This window comes from Thamnophis elegans, chromosome 1, assembly GCF_009769535.1.
Source record: "Thamnophis elegans isolate rThaEle1 chromosome 1, rThaEle1.pri, whole genome shotgun sequence".
Classification (NCBI taxonomy): Eukaryota; Metazoa; Chordata; class Lepidosauria; order Squamata; family Colubridae; genus Thamnophis; species Thamnophis elegans.
This window is the reverse complement of record NC_045541.1, coordinates 10,090,281-10,107,297: the sequence shown is the minus strand read 5'-3', so window position 1 is coordinate 10,107,297 and position 17,017 is coordinate 10,090,281. Positions and strand designations below refer to the sequence as shown.

The 17,017-nt window shown below is 39.9% G+C and overlaps 1 protein-coding gene across 1 annotated transcript in view; it reads left to right on the top strand.

The window, feature by feature from the left end:
• Positions 1-743: 743 nt before the first annotated feature.
• PLCL1 (phospholipase C like 1 (inactive)) overlaps positions 744-17,017 on the top strand; it is a 251,306-nt gene continuing 235,032 nt past the window's right edge. The window contains exon 1 of the mRNA XM_032238169.1: positions 744-1,413. Within this exon, the coding sequence (XP_032094060.1) occupies positions 1,150-1,413 (264 nt within the window). The 5' untranslated portion in view covers positions 744-1,149. The remainder of the gene's footprint in view (positions 1,414-17,017) is intronic.

Below are 17,017 nucleotides of genomic sequence, written 5' to 3'. Positions count from 1 at the left end.
TGGGTGAAATGAGGACCCAGACTGTGGGGGCGATATGCTGACTCTGTAAACCCCTTAGAGAGAGATGAAAGCCCTATGAAGCGGTATATAAGTCTAACTGCTATTGCTATTGCTATTTTGCCATCTAACTCGATTCAGTAGGCTACCTGCCTAAGACTTTTCACTGCATGTCACATGCATTTATTTGCTGCTATCCTGTGGTGCCTTCCAGTACAACAACTGCCAAAGGAGCTCGCAAAGCAAATATAAACAAAATAAAATAAAGCCATTGCAAACGCACGTTCAATGACTGAGACCCGCTCTCAACGAAGAACACGTTCCTCTTTTCTCTTTCAGTGTACACCAGCCCGCGCCTCTCTTCCCCCCCCACTCCACACCCATGCCCGCGCCCCGTGCGCGCGCGCGCGCGCAGAAAACGCGCGCACATTATCCCTTGGCCACGCCCCGCGGGGCAACGATAGGCCGCGCCGGCTCCGATCAAAACGCTTACTGGCCCTGGCTGACGTCTATCAGTCTCGTCTGTCAAAAGCAGTCCAGGCTCTTGTCTGTCACAGGGGAGAAGAGTAAGAACGGCTGCACTTCCTGCTGGTTGGCGGGCTTCGCATGGCTCGGAGAGCGTCTTCCTTGGCGCGTACTTGAGAGCAGCGCGTCTTTCTCTTTCTCTGTTTGCCTATACCTACCCATCTACCTACCTATATATATATATATATATAGCTATAGCTATAGCTTTGTCTAGATATAGCTGCCTCGTGTATGTATGTATATGTGCATATATGAGATGCGCGTATTAATCTCGGACGGCGAGGAAGAGCGTCTCCGTTTGGATGGGCGTGTGAGGGGGGTGGCTGTTGCTTTGTAATTCTCTGCGGCTGGAAAACTCCCTCGTTGTCCAAGTTTAGCGCCTTCCTGCCCCTCCCCTGCCAGCCACCGCTTCTCTCCTGCAGCCGCGCACGGGCAACTACTAACCTTGGGGCTCCCCGAGCCAGCCGGGGATTTTGAACCGCGCCACCCCCCCCACCCCCATGACTCCCCGGGAGAAACTTGGCGGGTCGGCTGCCCTGCAGTGAACGGGGCTCTCTTTCCCGCCGCTCTCTCCGTCGAAGTGGCCTCCCGCAAGTTGAGACTCGGCTTGGTGGAGCGGGACCCGCCATGGCCCAAGGCTCGGCCAACCGAGAACCTCCGCCCGTGATCCCTCCCAAGGGCGAGGAAGACGCGGAGATGTCTTCGGAGCCCGGAGCCTTTGAGATGTCCGCGGCGTCTCTAGGGAAGAGAAGGGAACGGAGGAGCGGAGTCTTGCTCGCCGGGACCGGCACCGTCGCCGCGGAGCGCTTTGCCAGCACCCTGGCAACCGACTCGGACTCCGGGCTCCTGGAAGCGGCCCGGGCGACCCCTCGGAGGAGCAGTATTATCAAGGTACGTTCAGATGGCTTTGCCTTGCATTGAGGTGCCGGGGACGCGCCCAATGCTGCCCCGACCAGGGCAAAGGTAGCCGCTGGCGACCGGGCAGCCGGGAGATGCCCGCTGGGCGCTTTCCTCCACCGCGGTGGGAAGCCCCGGAGGGTGTCTTCGCCTTGGAAACGAGCACCCGGGGAGTGCAGGAGGGCGATGGGTGGGAAAGGAAGGAAGGAAGGAAGGAAGGAAGGAAGGAAGGAGAGAGAGAGAGAGAGAGTCAAACGGCGAATCCGAGGCTGCGTGTTGTTCGGCGCGGCTGCTCCCCGAGAAGGTCAAAGCAAGAGTTCATTTCAAGCCCTCGGTGGGAGATTTGAGGAATGGAGGTTGAAACGATGCTCTGGCTAGAAGCCCCTGGGGCGGCAGCGGCTCTTTAACTTTGCATTTGATAACCAGCCCGGTTTAGGCTGTTTAGGGGAAGGAGAGTCGGGGGTAATTTCATTTCAAAGAGAGAGGATTGGGGCGGGGGGGGGGGGAAGAGAAACTATCGGAGGTGAACCTCTTCATCTCTTCTGCGATGGCTTCTGATAGAGAGAGATCGAGAGATAGATAGAGAGAGAGAGATAGATAGATAGATAGAGAGAGAGAGATAGAGAGAGATAAATAGAGAGATAGATAGAGAGAGATAGAGAGAGAGATAGAGAGAGATAGAGAGAGATAAATAGAGAGATAGATAGAGAGAGATAGAGAGAGAGATAGAGAGAGATAGAGAGGGAGATAGAGATAAATAGATAGAGAGAGAGAGATAGAGAGAGATAAATAGAGAGATAGATAGAGATAGAGAGATAGATAGAGAGATAGAGAGAGATAAATAGATAGATAGATAGATAGAGAGAGAGATAGAGATAGAGAGATAGATAGATAGATAGATAGACTGATAGATAGATAGATAGATAGATAGATAGATAGATAGATAGAGATAGAAAGAGAGATATAGATAGATAGATAGATAGATAGATAGATAGATAGATAGATAGATAGATAGATAGATAGATAGAAGCACGGGCACCGTTGGTTTTGCTTCCAATAAAATGATATCGGATTTTTTTTTTTTTTAAAGGAATCTGCCCACAAAACAGTCCATCCCTTTCAGTACAATGAGTCTGTTTTCTTTCCAGGATTTCCCCGTTAGGATCGCCTTCTCCAAATAATTACCATTCAAATGCCTTGGGGTTTTAATTTCAGGCATTTCCGATGAGCACACCGGTGGCTGGAGGACTAGGGCATTCTGGGGTTGCAATCCCGCATGGCCTTCATCAGAATAATGGGGACGGGGTTTTTTGTTTTTAATTCCTAGATCAGATCTTGCACGTGAGAAGGTTACTCTCTCAACGTGACAGTGTATGTGTTAATGGCTTAACTGCTTTTCATAAGTCTGAAAAAGTAAATGGATGAGTGAGAGGAGAATTCTGTGGAGGAAAAGTTTTTTAAGTTTGCTTTAATTTCTTGCCTTTATTTCTCTGTGGCATGTTGTGCTCTTTATTAGTGCTTTAAACATCTGGCGATGTACAGATCACATTAAGCTATTCTGTCTAAGGAAACATCAGTTACTTCAAATCCTGCATTCATCTATTTGTATGATGTCTTAAAATATTAAGAACATCTGGTGCACACTCCTTATGTATAACTTTATTTAAAATCTTTTTTTAAACCTAAAAGTATATTTAAGCTTAATTTATCATTACAGAAACAAGTAGACTCATATTTTTTTTTTTTTAGATTTTATTTAGCATTTATAGGCTGCCCTTTTCCCTGAGGGGACTCAGGGCGGCTTACAATAATAAGGGAAGGGGAGTGAAGACAAAATATAGAAAAAAAAATGTGAAATAACTAAAAAGTACTAAAACACAACATTCACTCAGCATTCGGGAGGGGCAGAAGAGTTTATCCCCAGGCCTGACGGGCTAGCCAGATCTTAAGGGCTGTACGGAAGGCCTGGACTGTGGTCAGGGTACGAATCTCCACGGGGAGATTGTTCCATAGCGTCGGAGCAGCAACTGAGAAGGCTCTCCTCCGGGTAGTCGCCAGTCGGCACTGACTGGCGGATGGAATACGGAGGAGGCCTACTCTATGCGATCTGATGGGACGCAGGGAGGTTATTGGCAGAAGGCGGTCTCTCAAAGATGCTCTACCAATAGTAGATACATCTATAATCATTACTGGTGTAATGGTGACTACTAAATGGTGACCAGTATGGGGATGATCAAGCACAAGAATCCTAGTTAAATGTAGAGAACCACAGTAGTTTAAAAAACAAAATAGATATACATGTGTGAAGGTTTGCAGGTAATGAGGCAGAAACAGGCAGAAGTGAAACCATTTGTGTCCTATGCAATAATCTGTACACACACTCAAAATTCATCAATTTCTCATTAGTATTCATATGCAATCAACCACCAACTCTTTAGTGAAATCAATTATCTCACACAATCTGAATCAGCTAAGATTAATATGTGTTATTTTTAAAATTATATATTAAAGGCTTTATTGATTGAATTATATTGAAATATTTGTTTTACTAGAATCACCGGAGAGGTTAGTGTTGACAGAAAATTACACCATTTAAAAAGGGGGAAATTATCTGTTACAAATGCAAAAACATTAAAAAAATAAAATAAAATATTTTTAAGTTTAGAAATGCTGGGCAATTTCCTTTAATCATTTACAACAGAATATTTTAAAAGCTAATATTTTAAAAGATTGCATTCAATTTGTTTATATCTATCTATCCAGCCATCCAGTGTCTCTGCTGTATAAAAATAAGGTGATAGTTTCATAAGGATTTTAGAAAGGTTAATGTTTGTACCTTCTTGCCTTTTTTTCTGAAAAATAATTTGAATCAAGGGATAGTAAATGAAATATTAGGGAGAATCTAAATGGTCAAAGTTGCAGTCCTATGTACAATAACTTGAGAGCAAGAATGATTGAATTCACCTTCATTAATTCTGAACATAATGCATTGGACTGCAATGCATTCGGTGCACTAAAGAATAAAGTGCTGACCTTTTTCAACAGCCATACAATATTGGTTAAGAATGTCGAGAACTATAGTTTAAATACATCCGGAAAATATTGGTTTGGAGAAACTGGCAGAATCACTAGGGAAGAAGGTTTCATAAAATTATTTAGGAAAGTTTCACTTTTCTATTGTGTAATTTGCTTGCATCTACTCATTTGTTTCCCTATATTTGTACCTAGCATTAAGTTAGAGTGATTTGATTTTGCTATAATTTAGATTAGTGGTTCTCCACCTGTGGGTCGGGACCCCTTTGGGGGTCGAACGACCCTTTCACAGGGGTTGCCTAAGACCATCGGAAAGCACATATATTTGATGGTCTTAGGAACTGAGACACCAATTTTATGGTTTGGGACTGAGGAACTGTATTAAAGGGTCGTGGCATTGGGAAGGTTGAGAACCACTGATTTAGATCCTATGAGCCCTGAAATGGTTAAGAGGCCATGGATAATTTAGCCTAGCAAGGATTTCACAATTGCCATGAGGCCTGGTTCTAAAACACATTATTAAACATATCTCCTAAAAGTCTTCCTTGAGAACCAGTAATGATTGATGCATTTCTAAAACCATTGAATTTTGATTGAGATAGCCCAATACTCCCCTCCCAGCCAATGTAATAGCTGTTATTGATCAGTCAAATATTGATCTTCCTGCTCTGTTCGACTCTTACATATGTAAGCAGTCCTTCAGATAGCATGGATCAAGCCAATTTAGAAGTTAAAGGCCAAACCCAATGCCTTGAGTTGAATGCAAATTCTGCAGCATAATGTAAATACTCTGTACAGAATAGGTCCAATATAGTATAAATTAGCCTAGCTCCTTAAGCACGGGCTGCCACTCATGCAAATGGAGCATGCATGTACGTGCACACCCACTGTTTGCACAGGTGGGGATGAGTGTGCACACATGCACTCGCTAGCCACTTCTGTGGCCTGGTTCCAAATGGCTCAAGCCTGGAGATAGGCTGCAGCAATAGCAATAGCAGTAGACTTATATACCGCTTCATAGGCCTTTCAGGCCTCTCTAAGCGGTTTACAGAGAGTCAGCATATTGCCCCCAACAATCTGGGTCCTCATTTTACCCACCTCGGAAGGATGGAAGGCTGAGTCAACCCTGAGCCGGTGAGATTTGAACCGCTGACCTGCTGATCTAGCAGTAGCCTGCAGTGCTGCATTTAACCACTGCGCCACCTTGGCTCCCGGAGTTGGAGACCCCTATTGTAAAGTGTTCAGAGTCTCTGCATCAGTGAGATAGCAATAGCAATAGCAATAGCAGTTAGACTTATATACCGCTTCATAGGGCTTTCAGCCCTCTCTAAGCGGTTTACAGAGTCAGCATATCACCCCCAACAACAATCCAGGTCCTCATTTTACCCACCTCGGAAGGATGGAAGGCTGAGTCAACCCTGAGCCGGTGAGATTTGAACAGCCGAACTGCAGATAACAGTCAGCTGAAGTAGCCTGCAGTGCTGCATTTAACCACTGCGCCACCTCAGCTTGGCTAGAGAAGAATTGGATGTTACGTTGCAAGGGAACCGGCTACACTACAGCATTGTCCAACAGTGAAGTATCTCAGCGTGATACTCGACAGGACACTCTCCTTTAAATAGTGTTGTCTGAACACTAATGCTAAAGTCAGCTCAAAGAACAATATCATCAGGAAGTTGATAAACTACACACAGGGAGCTCAACCATCTATGTCGCGCACATCAGTTTTGGGCCTTGAGCATCTCTGCAGCAAAGTATGCTGCTCCAGTGTGGGGTGCATTTGCACACGGGAAACAAGTTGGCATTGCCGTCAATGAAGCAGCACGCTAAGTGACAGGATGTCTCAAATCTACACCAACTGAGAAAATATATCCTCTCTCTGGCATCTGGAGAGAAGTAGTAGCAGATCCCAAGAGAAGTAAGCAAGAGAATGATCCTCAACATCCTCTGAACAGACATAAGCCTGACCTCACAGACTCAGATCTAGGAACAGCAAGAACAAACATTATGGCAAGAACAAGGATACCTGAGCTAAAAGATGCTGGTGAAGCTAATTCTATAGATGGAATGGTTATGACTTCTGGGTGCCCATTCATTTCCTACTTGAGTGCAATTTGCATTCTTTTGGGGAACTGTCTACTTTTGATGTGGGTTGAAATGGTGATGTAGTCAAAGTTTAAATGAATTGCTTAGTCCAATTTGAATTTTTAGGATTAGTCCATTCTGATCTTCATGACTAATCAGTTCTGCATGGTTTGAATAATCTTTTTTTCCATTTTCAGAGCTTTTTAATTCTTCCAGTAAACCAACAATCCGTTATACTTTAAATCTGTTTCTTCTGAATGTATTTTGAACCCCTTTCTTCAAACCCCTTTTCTTTCCAATGTAGTTCCAAATAAAATGAAGACTTAGCTCATATCATGCTTGCAAAACAATTAAGACGTTCTATATTAAAAAATAGAGAGATACAGTGCACTTAAGAGTTACTTGGTAGTATTCGTAACTTCAGTTGCTCACCTACATGCTGCCTTTTATTTACTATTTTTTCCTCTTTCTTCTATCTTCACAACATTTAAACCTCAAATTTGCTTGAAACAGTTCAGCACTATTAAGTTTAAAGCATCGTTATAGCTCTTTTTTAAAAAAAAATACATTTAGCGTGACAGAAATGTTTGTGACTACGCATACTTGTAGTATTTTTTTAAACCCAAGACAGTTTCCTGTTCTCTAGTTTGCCTTGATGTTATTTTCTCATATTTATAGAATTAAAAATAGGTTCCAGCTCTGAGGTTGTGTTCTGGGAATACAAAGCATGACATTTCTCTGTCTGCAAGTTTTTGAGAGAAAGAAAGAGGTGGTGCATTTCTGAATTTAATATGCTGTTACTCCAAATTTAGAGTTGACATTATAAACCTAATAGAGTGGCGCAATCATGTGCCAGGATATAATATACTGAATATCAAATAAACAATATGGCTTAGTTGTCACAGTGGCAGCCTGTTCCAAATGAAAAAACTGTGCCAATTTGAGACTAGACTTGTACTTTTATTTCATTATTTTTTGCATTATTTCTTTTGGAGATATAGGGCAAAGAATCGCATCTCACAGAGTTTCCTTCTAACTCCTAAGGTTCACACCTTTATCCTTCCCAGTCAGTTTAAGGGAGAGGTAGTTTTACCTCCGCAAATGTGCTCCCTCTCCTGTGTATGAAAACAAAACAAAAAAAAAATGTGAGAAAAGAACAAGAATAGATGGGGGCAAAGCATAGACTGAAATATTATATTTTATACAGCTCCATTGGTAAACTGGAGAAAATCCTGGCCATGTCAGAAAGTTTACACAGCATCAAGGGGAGAACATTTGTGGTACAGCATGTCTGCATTTATGAAGCTTGGGAAGCAGTGTAGATAATTGACTAAGGCTACAACCAAATTCACATTTGAATTGAAATACAATATAGTCATGTACTTTACTGAAATGTGCTTCATTTCTCAGTTAAGATGCTTCACAAGATGGTTGTGTGCAATCTATCTTTTTCAACCTAGGAGTCCTCATAATGATGGCTGGGTAATTTAGCGAATTAAAGTCAAACAAAGGTGGAGGGCATGAAGTGGGTGAAATCCAGTTGAAAATATTGGCATACGGTATGCAATGTTACCATGTATGTCTGGATTTATTTATTTTTTTGCTTATTCTACATAGTTTCCCCCCCTGAAATATACTGTTGAATATGAAACAACATTATATTACAGGAAAAAGAATATTGATAATAGGTACCAAAATGAAAAACTGCATAAGATAAAATCACTGTTTTTCTTTTAAATACTGATTTTATGATTCTTTATGCTTTCCGCTAATTAACAAAAGTATAATGTAATATTTCCTATATGAAATTCTTATTAAATTACAAAGGTTTTCATACTTATTTGAGAGTGCTCAAGTACAAGAAATTATTCCAAGTCCTATAAACTGAAGTTCTAAAAAGGTATAATTTCATCCTAATCTATCAAAACATTGGAGATTTAAAACTATACAATTCACATGCATTATATCTATGTGGAAAAAAAATGGATGAAAGCATCAGTGAAGGGATTTTTTGTTTTGTTTTTGCTTCGTTTTAAACTGCTTTTTAAAGTCCAATATAGGAAAATCCTCTCTAAACTAAACAAAATCACTGCGTGTCCTAGTAGAACAATGCTTTTTTTTTCAGTAACACTGACTGCATGATTAATAGTCATGCTGATTTCATTTGGAAGACAAATCTATGGGGTACTTTGAGTTTGATTTAGAAATAAGTGCATGTATTTTCTTATCTTGTACTTTGTTCATGTGGTCTTATGGATCTGATCTTATTTTAGTTTTTAACCTGATGTTGAAACCAAGTACAGCTAGCCCTTTCCAAACTGTTTTCCAGATGTATCAAACTCTGAAATATCTAACCTGGGGTTGAGAAAGACTACTGTAACCTAGATTTCTTCTATTTTTAATCCTGACTTAATGCTGTATCCGTTAGATTCATTTGAATCTTCACTGAAATAGTGCCTGGCCAAATGACATATTGATGATATTTTTTTTACAGCAGATTGCAAACTAATAAAGAAAATACTATAAAAATGCCATTTTGGGGGCTATACTGAAGTGCATTGCAGGAAATAGTTGAGTGCATTCCCCGAAGAAGAAACTCTGTTCGTGAATTCTAAATATGTCAAGGTTCTGCCCTCATCTTGTCTGTTTTTTAAAGTTGATTTGCCATCTTTCTACATGCAAGAGTTTCTTTTTCTTTCTTTGAATATTTTTTGCTGCATAGTAGATTTAGAATGGAATAGAATAGCAGAGTTGGAAGGGACCTTGGGGGTCTTCTAGTCTGACTCCCTACTTAGGCAAGAAACCCTACACTATTTCAAACAAATGGTTATCCAATCTCTTCTTAAAAACTTTCAGTGTTGAAGCAGTTTACAACTTCTGGAGGCATGTGGTTCCACTAATTTATTTATTTATGAAATGTATATGGCTGCCTATCTCATACAAGGTGACTCTGGGCAGTGTACAGTAAGATCAAAAATTAAAACAATAAACAAAAAGCCAAAACAAATATAAAGAAAAACCCAAGATGTCAAAAAGGACCTCCTCATGTCATTAAACATGATACAAGTCAACACATGGGCTTTCTGTTGGCAGAGGATCCCCAGGCTTGCTGGAAAAGCATCTTTTTAAAGGATTTTCAAAAGGTCACATGGTCCAGGACCAGCATCATCTCAATGGGGGCAGCAGCTTGGCTGATATTGATATCATTTGATGATATCTTCTATCTAATATTGATCCCATATGCTATACCTGGATGTGTAACTTGCGTCATGGTATTTTGAAATATACAGGGCTAAGTAGTGTTGATGAACTCAGTAAGTTTAAACACAACAAGTGTTTAATATTCAGTTATGAATTTTTTTATTTAAATTAAGTTCTTCTCTTTTTCATCCCATATCAGCAGTACTCCAGACAAAACAACATTTTACTGTATTACCAAGGCTGTGGATGTATGACCCTATTTGACAACTAGAACAAACAATGAGAGATAGAATAGAAGGTTTTCTCTCTCTCTCTCTCTCTCTCTCTCTCTCTCTCTCTCTTTCTCTCTCTCTCTCTCTCTCTCTCTGCAGTTAAGACAGAAATGAAACTTTTCCGATATCATGTACTTGTTTAGAAGTGCAACTTTGACTTCAGACAAATTGAATATCTATTAAGAGTCATATATGGTTAACAAGTCTTAATTCTCTATTCAAGATAACTCTCTTGGTTTTCAACACTTTTTTTAAAAAAATAGGAAGCTGTGATGCAATTATTCAATATTCTTTCAGTTTTGCTGATGTTTGGCAACATATCCCTTAACAAGGATTTCTGCTGAATTCAATGTTTCTAAACAATTTTTGTGTCAGCAATATTTAAATAGTATTTCACCTTTATGAAGAGAAATTTAATAAATTAATATAATTTTAGACTTATTTTAATATAGAGCTGTTCATTTACTTCAATCCTCGATTAAATTAATATTGGGATAATCGTTAATTGAAATTTCAGAGGGGAAAAAAAAAAGCATAGGAAAAACCCCCAGACCTCTCAGGATACCATTGGGAAGGAATGTCACAAAATAGATTAATTCAATACAGTGAGGAATTTTCCACAGAAAAGTGGATGTCTACTTTTATCTACAACTTCTGCAGTTTATAAATCATTGTCATGGCTTCCAGTCCAGGTCATCATCACCAACGCTATGATCTTTCCTATGGTTTTCAAATGGATACAGTTTGCATATACCACCCATACTGCAGTACTAATTTCTCCTATAGTTTCCATCTTTCTTGGCACCTCTATTGCAAATTCAAAGATGAAAGAAATTAAAAATTGCCAAAAGAAGCAAAGAGTCCAAGCATTCCCTTTCCCTTCTCTTTCTTTCATTTCTTAGCTAGTTGCCAGATGTTTCTGTATAAAATTCAGGAATTTGTGATATATGCTGGTATATTAAAATAGGAACAATCCTCACTTACAGTGCAAGCTTTTATCTCCAATATATGCATCCCTAATTACTGAGCTCAATGGCTATGTGGAATAAAGATTGGAATAGAGGATACAACATGCTTGTTTTTCCCCTAAGAAAAGAATAGAATAAAACAAAGGTTAGAGTTGCATCAGTCATGGAAAGAGATAAAATATCAAAGATTTAAAAAAGAAGACTAAATCCACTCTAAATCTTTATCCTAATACTGTAACATCTGGTTCACAAATATGGCACGTAATACATATCACAGCCCATTTACCTGATGTGACTTTTTTATTTCAATATCTTACACTTTCCCAAGCAATTGTTCTGATTGTTTTCTCCTGCAAATATTACTTCTCTGTGCTACTGAATGATATGGGTATGGAATCAGTATATTGACTTCAGTTGATGCAGAAGGGCAGGATGTTTGCTTAATAATTCTTTGTCCAAAAAGAGAGAGGGAAATAAAAAAAAAAGGAAAGGCAACCCCCCCCCCCCCCCCAAATGATTGAATTCTCATGCCTCTTTAAACTGAAATGTGGTTTGTTTACTTTTGGCTTTATATGTCAGATTAATTCAGCCATTTTTGTTTATGGCTTAATTCTATGTATGAACTCAGCCACTGCATTTTATTCAGAAAACCAGGATTTAAATATAATAAGGAGATCCAGCAGTATTCTTTATCCAGCAACATATCCGAGATCTCAAAATGTTACACTTAGAAAGGAAAATCAGAATTTCAAGAAGGCCAAGTGATAATTTCAGTTTACTAAGGGTGAGTAGATGGGTGGGCAAGAAATGTATATGTATGTATTAGTTAGATTTATATAGTGCTGTCACTTTAGTATCTTGAAGTACTGTATATTGCATTCTCTTCTCCTTTGGTTTTCCCACAACAAATGTGTCAGTTTTCTTGAACTGAAAGAGATGGGCTGTTCCAAAGTTACTCAGTGAGTTTCAGAGGTGGGTTCTTACCAGTTCGCACCTATTTGGTAGAACCGGTTCGTCAAATCTACCAAACCGGTTAGAAGAGGTTCCACCAGTGGACCCGGAAAGCAGGCCACACCTACAGAAGAGGTTCCCAAGTTTTTTGAAACCCACCACTGGTCCTTGGATATGATTATTCTACACTATCATGCTGATATTTATAAAACTCAGTGCCTCTGTGAAAGGTAAGGATGACTGCTGCATTTGTGGTGCAATCAGAACGTTGCGTGTGTTGAAGTTGTTTTAACGCAAACCAAAGATGCCTTTTAAAAAACAAGTTGACATCATATTCTTATGCATGCCAGTGCTGTGTGTAAGGTAATTTAAGGTGGTTCTGATAAGTGTCATCGGCATCTTCATATCCGGTCACATGGGTGGCAAGCCACTCCCATCCGGTCACATGGGCAGAAAGCCACTCCCACAAAGGAGGCCACACCCACACCCAGCTGGCTGAGGAACTCTGGGAGTTGAAGTCCACAGGTCTTAAAGTTTCCAAAGTTTCCAAAGTTGGAGACCACTGCCTTAAACTATGGTTTGTTTAAAAGTTGCTGTGAGAGCTGTTGTGTGAAGTGTACATGTATCCTCTATTTTCAGAGGATTGTAGCTCAGTGGCAGAAAATGTCCTTTCGATGCAGAAAAACTCTATTTTCCATCCCTGGCATCTCCAAGAATAGTTAGGAACTCCTTTCTGAGCACCTGTAACGCCTCTGTCATTTAGCATGAACAATACTGAATTAAACATACCATTGGTCTGGGTTAGTATAAATCAGTTTTGTATTTATATTTATTTATTTCCGGTATTTAGCAATTGTCCAAATTAAGCAATTCAAAAGCATAAGAAATTAAGATGTGATGCAATCTCCTACATCCAAGAGATTAAAATTAATTAATTGAAATTAATAATTAAAATTAATATTGAAATTGAAATTATAACAATAAATGCAAGAACACCAATATCCAAAAATTGCCAATTTTGTTTCCTAAACAGTTTTACTAAAGATGAAAATATCCTAGATCCAAGGCAGCTGAAATTAGTCCAGAACAATTTCCTAAGGAAGATTGTTGGCCATCTTTTGGGTAGCCTTCTGCTCCTTTAAGGATGAACTAAGGGTTACTTTCCTTCTCTGTTAAGCCCATTTATCATTTCCAAGGTACTATACCTCACCTAGTTCAATTCTGTTATGTGAAGTATACATGGCCCAGATATTTGTCTCATGTCCTACAACTGTATTCTCCGTTTTTCACAAGAAAACATTTTGAGATTGTCTTCTTCAATTGGATGCCAGTAGAGACATCGCTACGGTAGAGTAATCAAATATGTCATTATAAGAAACAGAACTGCCTCCAGTATTTGGCTTAAGATCACCATACTCCATTGAGGAAGGCTTTTACATCTTTCTACTTACAGAATATGCTATATATTTAAATTTTAGCATATCTCAGATGAGATTTTGCAAATGTCCAGTGAAACAGAACCTTTGCCTCTGGGTGGAAAGGACATTGTTCATTCATTGTTCAACCCTATCTATGATGAAATTGGGATGAACACATTGAGGACTGACAAACTTAAGAGGTCAATTCAGGTAGATCTCAACTTATAACTGTTTAGTGATTGTTCAAAGTTACAACAGCACAGAAAAAAGTGATTTATGATCGTTTTTCACACCGCTGCAGAATTCCAATGGTCATGTGATCAAAATTCAGATGCGTGGCAACTGACTCATAGTTATTCTGGCTGCAGCAGTGGTGGGTTTCAAAAATTGTTCAAACTTACTCTGTGGGTGTGGCCTCCTTTGTGGGAGTGGCTTGCAACCCATGTGACTGGATATGAAGATGCCGACGACACTTGTCAGAACCACCTTAAATTACCTCACACACAGCACTGGCATGCATAAGAATATGATGTCAACTTGTTTTTTAAAAGGCATCTTTGGTTTGCGTTAAAACAACTTCAACACACACAATGTTCTGATTGCACCACAAACGCAGCAGTCATCCTTACCTTTCACAGAGGCATTGAGTTTTATAAATATGAGCATGATGGTGTAGAATAATCATATCCAAGGACCAGCAGTGGGTTTCAAAAAATTTTGGAACCTCTTCTGTAGGTGTGGCCTGCTTTCCGGGTCCACTGGTGGAACCTCTTCTAACCGGTTCGGTAAATTTGACGAACCGGTTCTACCGAATAGGTGCGAACTGGTAGGAACCCACCTCTGGGCTGCAGTGTCCCAGGCTCATGTGGTCACTTTTTGGGATATTCTGACAAGCAAAGTCAATGGTGAAGTGAGATTCACTTACCAACAGTGTTATTAATGTAACAACTGTGGCAGGAAAGTCGTAAAAATGGGCAAAATTAACTTAACAACTGTCTTGCTTAGCAACAAAAAATTTAGGCTCAGTTGTGGTGGTAAGTTGAGGATTACAGGTAAAGGAGTATTGAATGGTCTTCTTGTGGACCTGACTCCATTTATTCACAGTCACTGTTTTTGCTATGCTCTCTTTGAACTCAGAAATTATTTTTAGAACTCAGAAATTAAACTCTAGTACTGGTTTAGTTCAACTAAATTTCTTTCTATTTTGCATTCTTTTTAGTCACGTCACATTTATTTTCATTACTATTCTTACTTTTCTTTTTGTGCCATACCATGTTGTTTATGACCTGCAATCAGAGTCGTAACTTATTGTTTGCTTTATGTAGATTTAATTCAAATATTTGCAATCACACTCAAATATTGTGTATCCTAGTGTACAAGGACTTTTATTTTAGAGTATCTATTGCATTGGTAGTCAACCTGCCCCCTACCGCCCACTAGTGGGCGTTCCAGCTTTCATGGTGGGCGGTAGGGGTTTGCTGTATAAATTTTATAAAGTAAAGTTACTTCCCTACTTTATAAATCACCATCACTGTGGAACCGGTGGGCGGTTAGAAAATTTTACTACTAACAGAGATACAAAAGTGGGCGGTAGGTATAAAAAGGTTGACTACCCCTGATCTATGGGATTCATGGAAGGCGTGCACAGATTTAGAATGAGCAAGATTTCTATTCCTCATAAACAATATTAAACAGTTACCTGGTCTTAGTAAGTTTTTCATAGCTTTTTTATAATGGGATAAGAATGCTGAGGCGGAAATCCAGTTGTAACCTTCCAGTTAGTAGAAGGGACTCTGCTGAAAGAATACCCCCCCCCTTTCCCCCCCTCCTTCCTCATATCCTCCTCTGATTTACTTTGCAGTATTTACCAATACTCTGGAGTAGATGTAGGAAATATTGTGAAGTAAAGGAGAACAAAAGAAAAAAGAGGGAATGAAGTTCTGTTATACGAAGAGAAATCCATGCTTTGTTTTTGGATGCTATTGTCCTGTTTTATTTCAGTTAATGACTAACTTCAATATTCTACAATCAGTTAAGTTATAAAGCAGGCCAGGAAAGGGTTAAAACTAATACATCTGGAACTAATATATTGCATCAATATTTGTATATCAGCCCAGGTATTCCTCAACTTACAACAATAATGAAGCCCAGATTTTCTGTGATGGTTGTAAGTCGAGGCACCCAATTTTATTACCATTTTTTTTGTGGTGGTCATAAAGCAAACACAGCAATCCTAAAGCAAACACACCAGTCATAAAGCAAGTCAATGCATTCCTATGGGTGTTTTTTCTTGAAAACCAGTTGAAACGTTGCGAATTGCAGCCATGTGACTGTGGAATGCTGCAACTGGTCATAAAAATGAGCTGTTTGCCAAGCACCTGTATGAAGTCATAAGACCATGTGTGTGTGTGTGTGTGTGTGTGTGTGTGTGTGTGTGTGTGTGTGTGCCCACAATCAGGTCGTGAGTTCTTGGGGGGGGGGGGTCTATTATAACTTGCCTCCCCTTGTGGGAAGCTATCATCCAGCCCTCTCCCAGAAAAATGAACTATCCTAGGAAATATTGAAAAGGCAGAATATTTCTCTGGATGTGAAAAGAAAGAAACATATTTTAAAAGACAAAATAGCTGCCTGTAGCTTCCTGCCCATCCCCACTTTGTCAACGGGCCATTAAGAAGGCCAAGCTAGTCCACTTTACATAATAAAGGCTTCTCCACTTCAGCTCCAGGGGGATGGGAGTAAAGGCATGATAATATTGGCCCTTTACTCAACTGACCACATGGCATCTGTGAACTCAACCAAACCTGGATTCAAAACACAGCCTAGAGAGTTGCCCCCTGCATGGCCCCAAGGGAGTCTGACAACCAATCAGAATGCATTTCTTACACAGGAACAGGAAACAGAGAGGTGGGACTGAACAAGTTATAAAAAGCCTAGCAAGCCCCTCCCTCAGCCCTTCTCTTCTTCTCCACCAACATTGAAGCATGTGATCACCTTTTCTGTTCAGGGCTCAAGCCATGTGGTCCTGTCCACCATTAAACCATCTTTCCAAGCAGCCTCCATGTCTCCAGTGTCTTTTTCCCCACTTGGAGCCAAACCCAGAAGGACATTTTTTCATCACCCATAAGCTCTTTCTCTATCCAGCAATTATTTTTTTGCAGGTTTCATTTTTCTCTTGCAAATTAATTTATTGCTAACACAGAATCTTTCTTAGAAACCTGTCTTTTTTTTCTCTTAGCACATAATTTCTTAACTATATAAAGGAACTGGAAAGTCTTTTGAAATTTTCTAGGAAGATTAACAGTCGTTGTACTCATTCTTACAAAGCATGAATTTCTACTAAGCGATGCAGTGTCCCTGAGCATCTGGATGAATTTATGCTAAAGCAAATAATATCCTTACAAATGTTATTGAGGCTGAGCTCTGGTTTATAGTAGCAAACCTAGAAATGGATATGACAGGCAAATAAAGGTAGTTTTTAAGGCAGCTAATTCACACATGATTCCAATAATGCAGACCAGCCTGAAGAATCTCCAACCTTCTAGATGTGTTTGAATCATCCACTATATGACCCGTTTTAAAGAATGTTGAGATTATATCTCACCAACAATTGGAATCCTTCAACTGTAACCTGGGACAGTCTGGCTTCTCACAAGCCAAAGGTGGGAGAATG